A 13842-nucleotide genomic window follows, 5' to 3' on the forward strand; every position below is an offset into this window, starting at 1 on the left:
AATTAATAACAGTGGCTATTCCCTAAGTAAATTTGATTAATAGCCGTTAATGGACTTCTCCCTTTTTGAACCCAGCTACACTAACTGCACTAACCACATCCTCTGGCAACAAATTCCAGAGCTTTATTGTGCGTTGAGTGAAAAAGAATTTTCTCTGATTAGTCTTAAATGTGCTACTTGCTAACTTCATGGAATGCCCCTTAGTCCTTCTATTATTCGAAAGTGTAAATAACCGATTCACATCTACTTGTTCAAGACCTCTCATGATCTTAAAGACCTCTATCATATCCCCCCTCAGCCGTCTCTTCTCCAAGCTGAACAGCCCTATTCTCTTCAGCCTTTCCTCATAGGGGAGCTGTTCCATCCCCTTTATCATTTTGGTTGCCCTTCTCTGTACCTTCTTCATCGCAACTATATCTTTTTTGAGATGCGGCGACCAGAATTGTACACAGTATTCCAGGTGCGGTTTCACCATGGAGCGATATAGAGGCATTATGACATTTTCCATTTTATTAACCATTCCCTTCCTAATAATTCCTAACATTCTGTTTGCTTTTTTGATTGCTGCAGAACACTGAGCCGACGATTTTAAAGTATTATCCACTATGATGCCTAGATCTTTTTCCTGGGTGGTAGCTCCTAATATGGAACCTAACATCGTGTAACTACAGCAAGGGTTATTATTCCCTATATGCATATGTATTGCAATTATTATCATTGCGTATTCTGAAAAAAGGCATCCAGGTGGTATATTAGGTATTAACTAAATGTTTATGGCAGGGATGCAAGTGACTGTTAAATTTAGTCCTGTTTAATGGGACCCTGGGAAAGTGGGGCTAGTGGGCTTCCAAATACATAGAGAGAGAACTGGGCATGTCAACTGCGACATCTTAAGGACTGGATGTGGGATACAGCATATTCCACTCCCTTGGAGATTGAGAAGAATTTGGTTGTTCCATTACATCGTCATTCGTTTCTTCATGTAGGGGAGTGCGGAATTACAGCCTTCTGTTAAAGTGGGAGATCTTTCCTTAGCGGTGCGAAAAACTTGGCAAATTGGGCGAACAGTTGGGGGGACATTCTTTTGCGATTTCAATCTGCTTTGCCTATTTATGGAAATACAGGGACTCCTAATCAGGTCTGTACTTTATGGAGAACCAATGGTATTACACACCTACAGCAGGTCTTAGGTGCAGATGGGCAAATACTCCCTTTTCAAGAATTGCAGCGGCTATTTGATTTTTACAGCTAAGGATCACGTCGATTATTTACAGCTTCATCACTGTATTTATAACTGGGAGGATATATATCTCAAAGAATCCTTCTGTGAGCAGTTGGAGGATTTTTTTCAGTTTGAGGGTTATAGGAGGGTGAGAATCTCTGTGCTTTAAAGCTCCTTGCTAAAGATTTGATAGACTAGGGCTATAGATCCTTTACTTGCCAAATGGAACAGTGAGCTTACAGAAACTCAAATGAGGTCTGGATTTAAACATATTAAAACATTGCTAGCTTCTGTGAGACTGAGAGAAACAGTTTACATTTCTAAAGGGGTTTATATATCTCCTGTAAGAGCTTATAGATCTGGATCAGAAGTGTAAGACAAATAGGGTGTTGTTTTCTGAGCCTGTGTTCCTATCCATAAATTTTGGGATGGAATTTGGGATTTATTTTTTTTTTAACCAAATCATGGACAAAACATTTCTTTCCTTCCTGAAGGAGCCCTTTTTGATGATCCCGCTTCTTTTCAAATTCCGGGTAAGGGTAATAGGCTCCTAATTCGCAAGGCCTGTTTGGTGGGAAAAAGCATTCTCATGATGTGGAAAGCGGGTGAAGCTCCCTCTCATTGGGCAATGAGGGAGAAGATGGCAACAGGGCACTTGGTTAAGCGTAGGAGAGCCTTGGAAATTTGGAATACATATCTTCCCGATTATCCGCCAAAATTCGTAGCTTTGTGGTAAGTGATTTGTCATTGTGAGTAGAGCTTGAGCATCTGTGTAATACTGGGGGTCGGACTTGATTATGTATAATGCATATGTATGACTGCTCTGGAGTTGGTTTTTATAGGGGCACTCTCTGTGGGAGGCAATATGTGACCCTCTCTTGATTGCTTGGTTTGGCATTATGGTTGGGTGTGGGGGGGATGGAGGGGGACACGTATTTCCACTCCGAGGGGGCTACTTTGGGGGGAGGGGAATAGAAATTGAAAACGATTTTTTTTTGTCTCGAGTAGCGGGTATCACACTCTGCACATTATTGGGTTTTTTTTTGTTTTTTTTTTTTTGTAATATTGCTCACTTTAATAAACAGTTTGTACATTAAAATAAAGCAGTCGCTTCCTCAGATCCTACTCTTGAACTGTACGCCTAGCAGGGCGACGGTGTGGTCAGTAATGCTATTTATCGGTGCTTTCTAATGATTTTCATTTACAATTGAAATCTTGGCCCGGGGGTGGGGGATAAATGCCCCTTCTCCATGACCATTCTTGCATGAGAGCATCAAGCACCCAGGAATGGGAGGGCCATGCAGTGCTGAGCCTGCCTGGCTGCTGATCAGTGGAGAACCCCCCCCCCCCCACCGCATTCACGAGCAGCTAAAATGTTTGTGCCGAGGCTCTCTAATCCTTTAAAGGCTTCCCTTGCCTGCTCTCCTAACCAGTGGCAGTCCTCTGCCCGCCCTCCCACACTGAAGTTGCCTGGTGCCTTTTTTGGAGTTGCACGGAACCACACACACACAGCCCATCCTATTAATCCTAATCTGCTATCAAAATGTTCAGACTGTGCCGAAGGAGAGCATGGGCTGCTTTACTCTAGCTTTTATGGACATTTGTAAGAGAGAGAGAGCACAGGAGACACCGTTTGAATAAACAATGCAGGTCTTGCCAAAAGGTAGATTAATAAATGCAGTAGGAGTTGGGTGCAGTTCAGGTTGGACCAGGACTTCAGAGAGCAGGAGACAAATGACGTAAGGGGGGGGGGGGGGGGAATAGGTGTTGCCGGCGCCATTAAGTAAAACTGCCTGGCTGCCTCTGAATCTGTATGAGGCATGTTAAGCAGGCTGCCGTGGTGCTTTTGTGTAGAGGGTCAAAATCTCATGTAATGGGGCAAGGAAAGGACTATTCTTATGCCCCTGGAGATTAAGTAAACGAATTAATTGGTCCTCTGTGTATTCCCTAGTGGTCGTTGGTGTATAGTGCAAAAAAAAATAAACCACCAGAGGTTCTCTCTGGGCTTCCTGCTTGCTGTCCCTCCCTTTGCTGGTGCTGTCTCTTCAGGCAGGGTACCTGTTATCACCAGCGGGGTTTATTCCTTCTCTTCTCCCCGTTGACTTGACTGCAAGAGATTTTCTGATGTGTGTGTCTCTCTCTTCTTTCCTTCTTTCCTGACAGATGGAGTCTCCAGTGTCCACGCCCCCGGTGCTACCCTTGCACCTGCTGGTGCCAGTGGTGAACAGCGACATTTCGTCACCGTGCGAGCAGATCATGGTGCGCACCCGCTCTGTTGGGGTTAATACCTGTGACGTGGCTTTGGCCACTGAGCCCGAGTGTCTGGGCCCCTGTGAACCCGGGACCAGCGTGAACCTGGAGGGGATTGTGTGGCAGGAAACCGAAGACGGTAAGAGCATTTTTATAACTTCCTGTTCTGCTTTCAGCATAATGCGCCAAAGAAGGAAAAAAAAAGTTTCTCATATCTTTCCGACAGATGAAACCACGCAGTTTCACTTTTTCGCAAATCTTTTGAACATGTTCTGTTTGTGCAGCTCCTCTTGGATGTGAAACTGGTTTAAACACCTAATGAGCAAAATACATTCAGCCTGTCTGTTCCTTTTAGCTTAAGTATTATTTTTTAAGATGCTTTTCATTCTTAAACCCTGGCCTATCCTGATCATTGCCTTCTCGATTTTAACCATATTTTCTATAATAAGAGACTGAAGGAAATTTTATTTTTGTCTTGTCCGTGTGTCTGGACTAGATTGAAACCTCTGTAAAGCAGGGGGTGTCTCTTTTTTTTTTTTTTATTTGTGTATCAGTACAACGCTGTGCATGTCTAGTAGTGGTATAGGAATAACTCACCTTATTAATACTAGAATTGTAGTTTGAAGCTGTGCCCTCCTGCTGTCATAGAGCAAGGAATTGCATAAACAGTGACCTCTGTTTTAACACTTTTCAACCCAAGACCTGCCTGGGATGCAGTGGGTTTGATCTCTGAGACTGGGCTTGGGTGGTACTGTTGTATTTGGATAATTTGTTCATGAAAATGAGGGGAATTGGGCGGGAAGGGGTGCAGATTCGCTTCTAACGGCAGCTGCGCCTTGTTACGGCGATGTCATCACCATTGTTCAGGCCGCTCTGTTGCCATTGGCTACGACTCAACCAGCTGTAGAAAGCGCGGTTTCTTTAATACGCGTCCTGTTAATGATGCCAGGTATCCCCGACAGACCTGCTCCGGGGGGGGGGGGGGGGGGGGGGAGTGTTTTGTCTTCTCGTTCAGTTTTTGTCCTGTACCTCATTATCTGACGACATAGGGCACTGCTGAGCAAGGCTTTGGGAACCTGAATTTGTTAGTCATGGCCACTGTAACTCCTTATTCAGCGGATCCTCTTGTGGAGCCTTAAAGGCCATCAAATAATTGTTCCTTTTGCTTGTGTAAGTTGACAACAACCAAATTCTTATAGTTGTAAGAGCACTTTATGGATTTAAAAAAATAATAATAATTTTTTTTTTAATTTTAACTTTTTTTTTTTTTTTTTTTTTTTTTTAGTGAGTAGGTGGGGAATGGGATCTGGGGAAATGAGGAGGGAAGAAGAGGGATCCAAGGAGAAGAGCCATGCTCCTGGCCCGGTAGCTCTAGTTGTCTCCTGCCCAGTAGGATATCTGAGTTAGATTTCCAGCTTCGATTCTTGGTGCTTCACCTTCTGTCCTGACTTTCACCAAGAGGGATCACTCATCCTTCTGTGTGTATTTATACTTTTTTTTTTTTTGCTGTTTTTCTTTTTGGTTTTCTTGGTTGCTTATCTTCTACGATTTATGTTGCTTATTTTGCATGATTTGTATCTGACGTGCTGAAGTTTTGTGCTTTTTGCATCTTTTGTAGGTGTTGTACCCCGCCTGGTGGGTCTTGATGTTTGGCGAGTAATAAGCTTTAGTAAATAAAACAATAGCTTCAATTGTACCCTGAAAATGTACCCAGGGCTGGTGCGTCCCAGTAAGGCAAACTAGGGTACCAGCCATTAGGGGGCAGCAAAGAACAGCCATGTGGGAATGCAAGCGGAACCCATCCCTCTCACAGCTGAGAGGAGCCGTGTCTTGGCGGGCCACGAGCGCCACGTCTGTGTGTTACTGAGAGAGAATGTGTGTGTGTGTGAGAGCAATGGTGTTAGAGAGAGGGAGGGAACCTGTGTAAAGGGTGTATGTGTGTGAATGAGACAAGGAACCTAAGTGTGTGTAAGAGTGGGGACCTATCTGAGTGAATGAGGTCTGAGCCGGGGCAGGCGGGTGCAAGGAAGAAGGTTCCCCTAGGGTGCCTAATACCCTTGCACCAGCCCTGAATGTACCACAGCCATCAACCCTTCTGGTGAGGGTCTCTGCTGTCCTTACGTGCACTCCCCCCACCCCCTTTTAACCATTAACGCACACATTTTTTATTTCAGATTCTGGAGCAGCTGGCTGTTTTTATCTCATCCCACCAGCAGCTGCACACATTATATAACGTCTGAAGTCTGCTATGGATTTATAAGGCGTGTTTTTGTTACAGGCAACGGAGATGGTGTCTGTCAGTTTTCTAGCGTCTGTGTGAACATTCAAGGAGTTTATTTTTAATCCTGTTGTACTGCGTAGGGAGGAAGTCCCTGCTGGAGTGGATGAAGAAGCCTCTTCCAGCTGTGAAACAAGCTGCTTGTTCTTTGCAGCGCGCCGAGCCCTTCCCACGCTGGCAGTTCAGTGGGTGGGGGCGACTGTTCGGTGCTCATATCCTAAGAGCTGCTGCGTGCGTCGCCTCCTGCGCTGCTGCGGTCATGCTGTGGGGGTACTCGAGAGCCTGGGGGGGGGGGGGGGGCTGGAAGCCAGAGTCAACAACGCAGCCTACGATGAGTGCAATGCTCTCTGTTGGAAACCGGGGCCTGCAGACTCACCTGGGGGCCGCGGCAATGCACCAGGAAGGAAACTGGACAGACTATAGATGTCTTGTGGTCCTTATCCAATATCCTATTTCTGGGTTTCCAAAATCAGTGGCCACTGATGTCGCTTTACAATTCCTGGAAATTCAGCTGTTGAAGATTAGGGGCATATCCTGTTTATGAGCAACAGGCCATACTCCTGATACAGTGGCTCACAGCAGTGAACCTACATGGGGAAGTCTGTTTTTGTATCTGACCATTGTATGTATAGGTAGTTGAGCAACAGACCGTGTGTGTGTGTGTGTGTGTGTGTGTGTGTGTGTGTGTGTGTGTTTGGTGTAAGCAGGATTCATAAAATCAGTATTTACATATAAACGTTCTTGGGAGTTCAGTTCAGTGAGTCAAAATGTCACTTTTTCTTGCCTCTCCTAGCCGTGCTTGCCTGGTATAAGTGAATGCTTTCTCTGCAGTGTCTCTCTGACTACGTGCTTGTTCCCTTGTTCGTGTTTACTCAGGAAGGCCATGAGACAGTCTGTTCTGGTAGCCCACACTTACACCTCCCAAGTGACGTTGGCATTTCTTATCTAAAAAGAAAAACTACTGTTTCCCATTGGTGTCAGGTTTTTAGTTTAAATATTTTAATGCTGATTTCCTCTCCTCATCGGCACACAGTGGCAGGTTGTGATTACTCTGGCCATGGGTATCTTGTGTTTTGAGATTTCTTCCACATGCACGTTTTGACTAAAGAGCTATAAGGTGCATGACACTCTCAGTTAAATGAGTAGCGGCTCCTCTCTCAAGGTGGGGAAACAGTTTATCTTCACCATGGAATTTAGCATTTGTAGGTGCAGAATAATATTAAAGGGTTATTGGATTGTAGAGTGTTGCCTTAGGGAAAAGTCTGCTCCCGCCCCCCCCAGGGCCTGTGCCTCCATTGGGCAAACCAGGCAGTCGCCTAGAGTTACAAAATTTTGGAGGTGCAAAATCCCACCAGCATGAGACCCAGAGGGGTGCTGTGCCAGAGCCAATACCACCGAAGAAAGAAACGCTGAGCTGGAGCCGCTGGTATGAGGGAGCGCTGAGCTGGAGCTGCTCCAATCGATGAGTTGGAGGAGTAGGGTGTATGACTGAAGGTTCGCCTAGGGTGCCATATACCCTTGCACCAACCCTGCCACACCCCCTGACAGCAATGGAACGGTCCAACTGCCATTCTAAATACACCTGGCAACAGCGCACTTTCAATCAATGCAGGAGGGGGCACCACAGCCAGTTAAGTGATTTGACTGGGTGAACACCACCTAGTTTTACTGTGGCCTTGAGTTTGTGATACTGGATTTGGCTGGTTGACTCTTGATGGGTTACAAAGTCTATTCTAAAGTTCCTGTACTTGTGTTTGCGTGTGTTGGCTTTGTCCCAGCTCAGTCTCGCTCATACATATTTTGTGTAGAAAAGTTCTATTTATTTATTTTATTTTATTTAACTGTTTTTATATACCGACATTCGATCGAGATATCACATCAGTTCACAAGGAACAAGAAACCAATAAGGCAGGAAACTGCTTATTATACATTGAAACTAGGTAAATTGAAACTATAGATACTGTATATGTGGAAGCCTCTGGTATTTAATATGATTTTTTTTCTTACTAAAATTTAGGTAGTACTGTATTTACTTTTACTATATTTTCTTCTGGGGGGTTTTTTTAAAGCAAAAATAAATTATAGAAAATCCTAGAAAGTTTGGTTGCTAATAATATGGCAACTTTGTACATGATGGTGGTTGCAGGAAATGAAGTAAGGATACAATTTGCTCACGAAGGAGCACGACAAAGGAGCTTGCCCCATGTGTGCACAACGTGAAGCCTGAAGTAGGTATTTAATCTCGCCCGTTCCAAACAGCTAGAATAACGGAGCCGACTCAAACCATCACAGGAAGGGGAATTTACAGAAATGTAAGGAAAACCTCAAGACACAAGCAAAGAAGGAACTCAAAGCTCATCTACCCCACAATAAGAAAGAACTCTCCTGTAATCTCTTCCTGCCTAATGTTCACACTCCTATTGTTGAATGTTCAGTCACTATAAAAAAAAAAAAATCCCACTGATAAATGATCTGCTAGAGGAGCTAAATCTTCCTATCTTCTGCATAACAGAAACCTGGCTGAAAGATAATGTACTCCTACATCAAATTTATCACCCCAACTATATCTGTCACTTCCCCAGACAGAAACGTCTACTAATAATCTACTAATAGATTATTACTACTAATAGATTATACTACTAATAGTCTACTAATAATCAGTAAAAAAAAAAAAAAAAACCAACAAAAAAAACTTAAACCCTTTAAAGCTGAGATTAACCCTCTCTACGAGGTGGCAATGCTGAAATCACCACAACTAAATATAGGCATGGCCTTACTGCCGCCCCCCCCACCCGGAATACTCCAAAGACTGCTCACTTCTAATTAAAATATTCACAAAAGCGTTTCCATCACATGAATCTACGCTAATCATAAGAGACTTTAACCTAATGTAGATAGCACAACTAAAACTAAAGCATGTGAAATATTTTTAGAAACTTTGGAAGCAATGGGTTGGTCAAAATTTGTAACCTACCCCACTCATAATTCAGGACACATCCTTGACCTATTATTTGCCAATCACAATAATTGCCTAATCAAGTCTTCTCACATTAATATTGCCGTGGACTGATCACCAACTAATAAAAGCAGAAATAACCCTCTTCAACATAAAGCAAACAAAGTCAAATAATCAGTCTTTCACCTACAGAAAAAAAAGATAGAACCAGAGTTACTTAAAGAAACAATTAAAAATAAGATAATTGATTTTAATCAAGACAATGCTACCTCAGCTTTTGAATCCTGGAATAAAATCATCAATGAAATAGCAGATAACCTAAGCCCAGTCCAGACAAAAAGTTCCAAAAAGAGTGTAGTACAACTAAACAGAAGAAACCATGGTACAGCGAAGAGCTAAGATACACTAAGAAAATCTGAAAAACAATGACGAAAATGCCAGTCTACAGAAGCACTAGAAAAATACAGATCCCTACTAACAAAATACCATAAACAAATTAATAAAACAAAAAAAAGACTACTATGCTAAACAGATTTATGGTGTAATATTTAATTCCAAATTACTTTTTGAAACAGTTAAAATAAATTAATCAAGGACCCATCTTCCTCCATCTCGAATAAAGATTTCTTTTCCAAAAATTCCTGCAATGAGTATGCCACTTCTTTGTTAGATAAAATCAATAGGTTAAAAATACAATTTTCCACCAGCTCTCCATCAAAAAAACCTGAAGAAAGACATGGGCAAGCAAAATGGAACAAATTTGACATAGTATCTAAACTCGAAATTAACAAAATCATTACAAAAACTAAGCCTGCTATCCATCCACTAGACCCAATCCTTGCAGTTTCCCTGAAAATACTACACAGCATAATCACGCCAACAATCATAACCATAATCAACCACTGGCCTACAGAAGGCTTGGTCCCAGCGGAGGCAAAACAAACTGTGATTAAATCAGTCCTGAAAAATAAAACTGGCAGAATTGATAATTGGGACAATTATCGACCAATATCCAACTTGCCTTTAATCGCAAAAATCCTAGAAAAAGCACAATGTTATCCCAATTAGAAAACCACCTAGAAGACAATAATATTCTATATCCAAATCAATTCAGATTCAGAAAATATCGTTCAACAGAAACTTTGCTCATTTCGTTAACAGACCCGGTACTACAGGGGCTTGACAAGGATGAATCTTATGTCCTGGTACTGATTGATTTAGCAGCAGCCTTTGTCACTATAGACACTAGTTGAGAAAAAGTGGAATAGACGGAAACATTATCAAATGGTTCTCTTCCTTCCTATCAGACAGGACATTCCAAGACAAACTGAGCAATCACATATCTGACACCTTCACAGTCGATACAGGTATCCCCCAGGGATTCAGCAATCTCAGCAACACTATTCAACCTTTGTATGCTGCCTCTGTGTACATTACTAGCGGAACTAGGAATCAAACTTCTTATATGCAGATGACATACAATTCTACGTCCCATTCAAAAAATCATTTGAAAAAACTGCATCGACTATCTACATACATGAAGGCAATTCAACAAGAACTATCACAGCTGAAGCTAACACTAAACACAAAAAAACCTGAAATTGTGTGGCTAAGGAGAAACTCCTCTATGGTCAAACCATCACACCTAGACTTGGGTTATTTTAACATTACACCCACAGATCAAGTAAGGGACCTGGGATTACAGATTGATGAGAACTTTACAATGAAAAAACACATACATTGATAAAAACAGGCTTCTCCAAGCTGAGAGTATTACAGCGGTTGAAACCATTGCTAACTTTACAGGACCTCCGCACAGTTTTATAAACACTAATGTTTTCAAACTTAGATTACTGCAACTCCCTACTACTAGGCCTTCCTCCAGGACTATTAAGACCACTACAATTGTTACAAAATGCCTCAGCGAGACTTTTTTGTTAGGGACAAGGAAATTCGAATATATATATATATATATATATATATACTCTTTCTTCTAGTTAAATGGTTTCCCCCTGGTTCCACTGTAAACCGGTATGATAAGACTTCGTCTTGAGCATCGGCATATTAAAAGAATTATAATAAATATAACCCCTGCACTGGCTACCTATACAATCCAGAATTCATGATAAAGTATTAACACTAATGTTCAATTTCAATAATATTAACCCCAGATTATTAAGGTGCGACACTTAACCATACACACTGCAGCGAGCACTAAGGTCACGAGAAAAAGGTCTTTTAACTGAACCTACAACGCGGAGTACACATCTAACACAAATAAGAAACCGAATGTTTTCCATATGGAACTCTCTACCAGAGACAAGAAAAAGTTTCAAACACAGACTGAAAACATGGCTCTTCAGAAATGCATATGATTTAACTTAAAATATCAATATGCTAATAATGTCACTTTGAAAAATCAGACACAGTCCTTGTAGAATGGGCAATTAAATAATAAGTGATGTAATGTGTATGATAACTTACAGACTAATACATGAATGAGATTACAATGGAACTTATAGATTGCAAAATACTATCCTAGCCCCCTCGACGCACAATAAAGCTCTGGAATTTGTTGCCAGAGGATGTGGTTAGTGTAGCTGGGTTCAAAAAAGGTTTGGATAAGTTCTTGGAGGAGAAGTCCATTAATGGCTATTAATCAATTTTACTTAGGGAATAGCCACTGCTATTAATTGCATCAGTAGCATGGGATCTTCTTAGTGTTTGGGTAATTGCCAGGTTCTTGTGGCCTGGTTTGGCCTCTGTTGGAAACAGGATGCTGGGCTTGATGGACCCTTGGTCTGACCCAGCAGGGCAATTTCTTATGTTCTTATTTGATGTCTTGACCTAGAATATGTTTTAGTGACTGTTTTGACCTAGAATATGAATGTTACTTTTGCAAACCGTGGTGATCTTCTTTTGGAACAACGGCATATAAAATTCCTCAATAAATAGTCTCTTAAGGCAAGGGACATCCCACATCCCACAGTTGGATCAGAATTGTCTGTCCCTATGTAGAAATCAGAGTTAGCCATCAAGTTGTAGGCGAGACCTGTTTTTTGCATTAACTCAGCACATCTGTGGGCTGGCTTTTGAGAGCTCTGCCTTCTTCGTTAGGGTCAGTGTGAGTTCTGGAAAACTGGAATGGCAGTGTGAGAAGGCTGTGCCCATGCACATGGGGGTGGGGTGGGGGTGGAAGGGCTATGGCTGCACACGTGGAGAGAGGGGGTGGAAGGGTGCTGTGCTTGCAGGTGGCGAGGGGCTGGAGTTGTGCCTGTGGCTTGCACTGGTGAGTGCTTGTGTTACTCATGCGTTCAGACTCGTGAACCGTATGCACTAATAGGCCCAGCTCACTTGCACGTCCAGAGGCACCTAACTGTGGGTATACTTGTGTGCGCACCAGTTTGTCCCGACTGTTGGCTGTTACCATTTGGTGCCAGCTTGACGAGAGCAGCAAGAGAAAATCACTAGAGAGGAATGTTAGCTGGTCCTGCAGCCTCTCCCTGATGGTAGCTGATGTAAAGTGAGCTCCTCAGGAGAATCTGTCCAGCCGTCCGCCCCTCCCCGTGCCTGTGCCATGAAGCTCTCTGGAGACGGGGGGGGCCTCTGTTCCAAGCCTTTGGCTTCTGTGAGGTTTCTTGGTGCTCTGCTTGCACTGTGGCTGCTTCCTGTGTGGCTTGTTAACTGATAAGGCTCCCCAGCCCTGCCAGTGTACATAACAAACAGCTTTGAGAGAAAGGTACAGCGCTTCATTTGTTGACACGTTTGGCTTGACCTAGTTAATTGTTAATTTGTGAAGCAAACAGCGACAGGCTGGAACCAGTTCCGTGGTGGGCCGGTGATGTGGGTTTGTAACGCAGGAGAAGCGGTGGGTTTACTGGTCAGAGGTGGCGGAGCAGTTCTGTACCATCCCACCTGCAGTGTTAGGTGGCAGGAGAGAATCCTTCTGCTTCCACTAAGGAGTGCACTGCCCCTGCTTTACCTGCTCCTAGTGCCTTGCAGGAGGGTGTTAGGATTTTGGGGACCTGGCTGGTCTCTCGGGGACGGTGTGACCTCTGCGTGTTGCTGCATCCTGTGCCTCACACACACCCCCTCCCCCGGTCAGAACTATTGCATGGTTTTTGCACATGGGCTGAAAACCAGTGTAGCTGCATGGCGCCCTTTGCCTTACATTTTATTCCCTATCTTCAGACATTTCATTCATGCTTCTTTCTGCCCCCGCCCACCCTTCCTCACGCCAGGCCTTATTGGCTGCTGGAGAGCAGTTATGTGAAGCCAGTCTCCTGGGGTTCCTTCTGATCCCTCGCCCACCCAGGTCCCCTGGAAATGGGAGCTCCCGCCTCTCTTTCCCCAGGCGGCTGCTCTCCTTGTAAGCTGGCACTGTGCCCTGCCTCGGTTTGTTCTCCTCCACTCTGATTGCAGAGTGAGCATCAGACCAGTGCTGCTGTGGCAAAAGTCATCTCCATGACGCCCGAGTGTAATAAGAGAGGTGGGAAGGCTAGCGCTGTAGAGACGGTGATTAAAGAGAGAGCCACCAAGGGTGAAGATGCTTTCAAAGGAAATCTCCTCCAGTTCCTAGCGCAGCGCTATGAGCGGAGGAGTGCCCCCGTGACTTCTGTTTTTATTTATTTATTTATTTGTAATATCCCCCCCCCCCCGGCATCCCCGGGTAAAGGTCTGTGAGGACAAGAGGATATCTCCCTATCACGTGCACGCCAAGAGGCGGCCAGTGATGCCGTCCCAAGGCACGATTTAAAGAGGAGCCCCGGGCTTGAAACGTGTGATCGCCGATTGTCCAGTGAATGATGGGGCTTAGATCTAAGGGGATTGTGAGGTAAGAGTATTTACAGCTGCTAGGGGCATCAGTTTTGTGCCAGCAGCAAACGTCAGCAGTGTTGCATCACCTTTCCTGTTCTGCCAGAGTGGTGGTGGTGGTGGTGGTGTGGAGGGGGCTTTCACTTCATTGCTCTCCTGCTGCTTGCACGAGATGGATGGAGGTGGTGGGCACCAGGTTTGGAATTGAGCGAGATGCTCCCATGAGCGCCTGCTCATCGAGAATGCTAGAGGCATGAGACGGCTTCGGGTGAGTCTTCATGTGTCGGCGGTGGGGTGGAGGAAGGTGCCGCCCTCGGCCTT

General features: G+C 44.0%; 1 protein-coding gene across 2 annotated transcripts in view; it reads left to right on the forward strand.

Moving 5' to 3' along the window:
* The window catches only part of ZNF609 (zinc finger protein 609), a 238538-nt gene that overhangs the window by 170752 nt on the left and 53944 nt on the right, over nt 1-13842 (forward strand). For both annotated transcript variants that reach the window (XM_029575833.1, XM_029575832.1), the window contains exon 3: nt 3386-3611. In XM_029575833.1, the coding sequence (XP_029431693.1) occupies nt 3386-3611 (226 nt within the window). The remainder of the gene's footprint in view (nt 1-3385; nt 3612-13842) is intronic.

Source organism: Rhinatrema bivittatum, chromosome 13 (assembly GCF_901001135.1).
Source record: "Rhinatrema bivittatum chromosome 13, aRhiBiv1.1, whole genome shotgun sequence".
NCBI classification, from domain to species: domain Eukaryota; kingdom Metazoa; phylum Chordata; class Amphibia; order Gymnophiona; family Rhinatrematidae; genus Rhinatrema; species Rhinatrema bivittatum.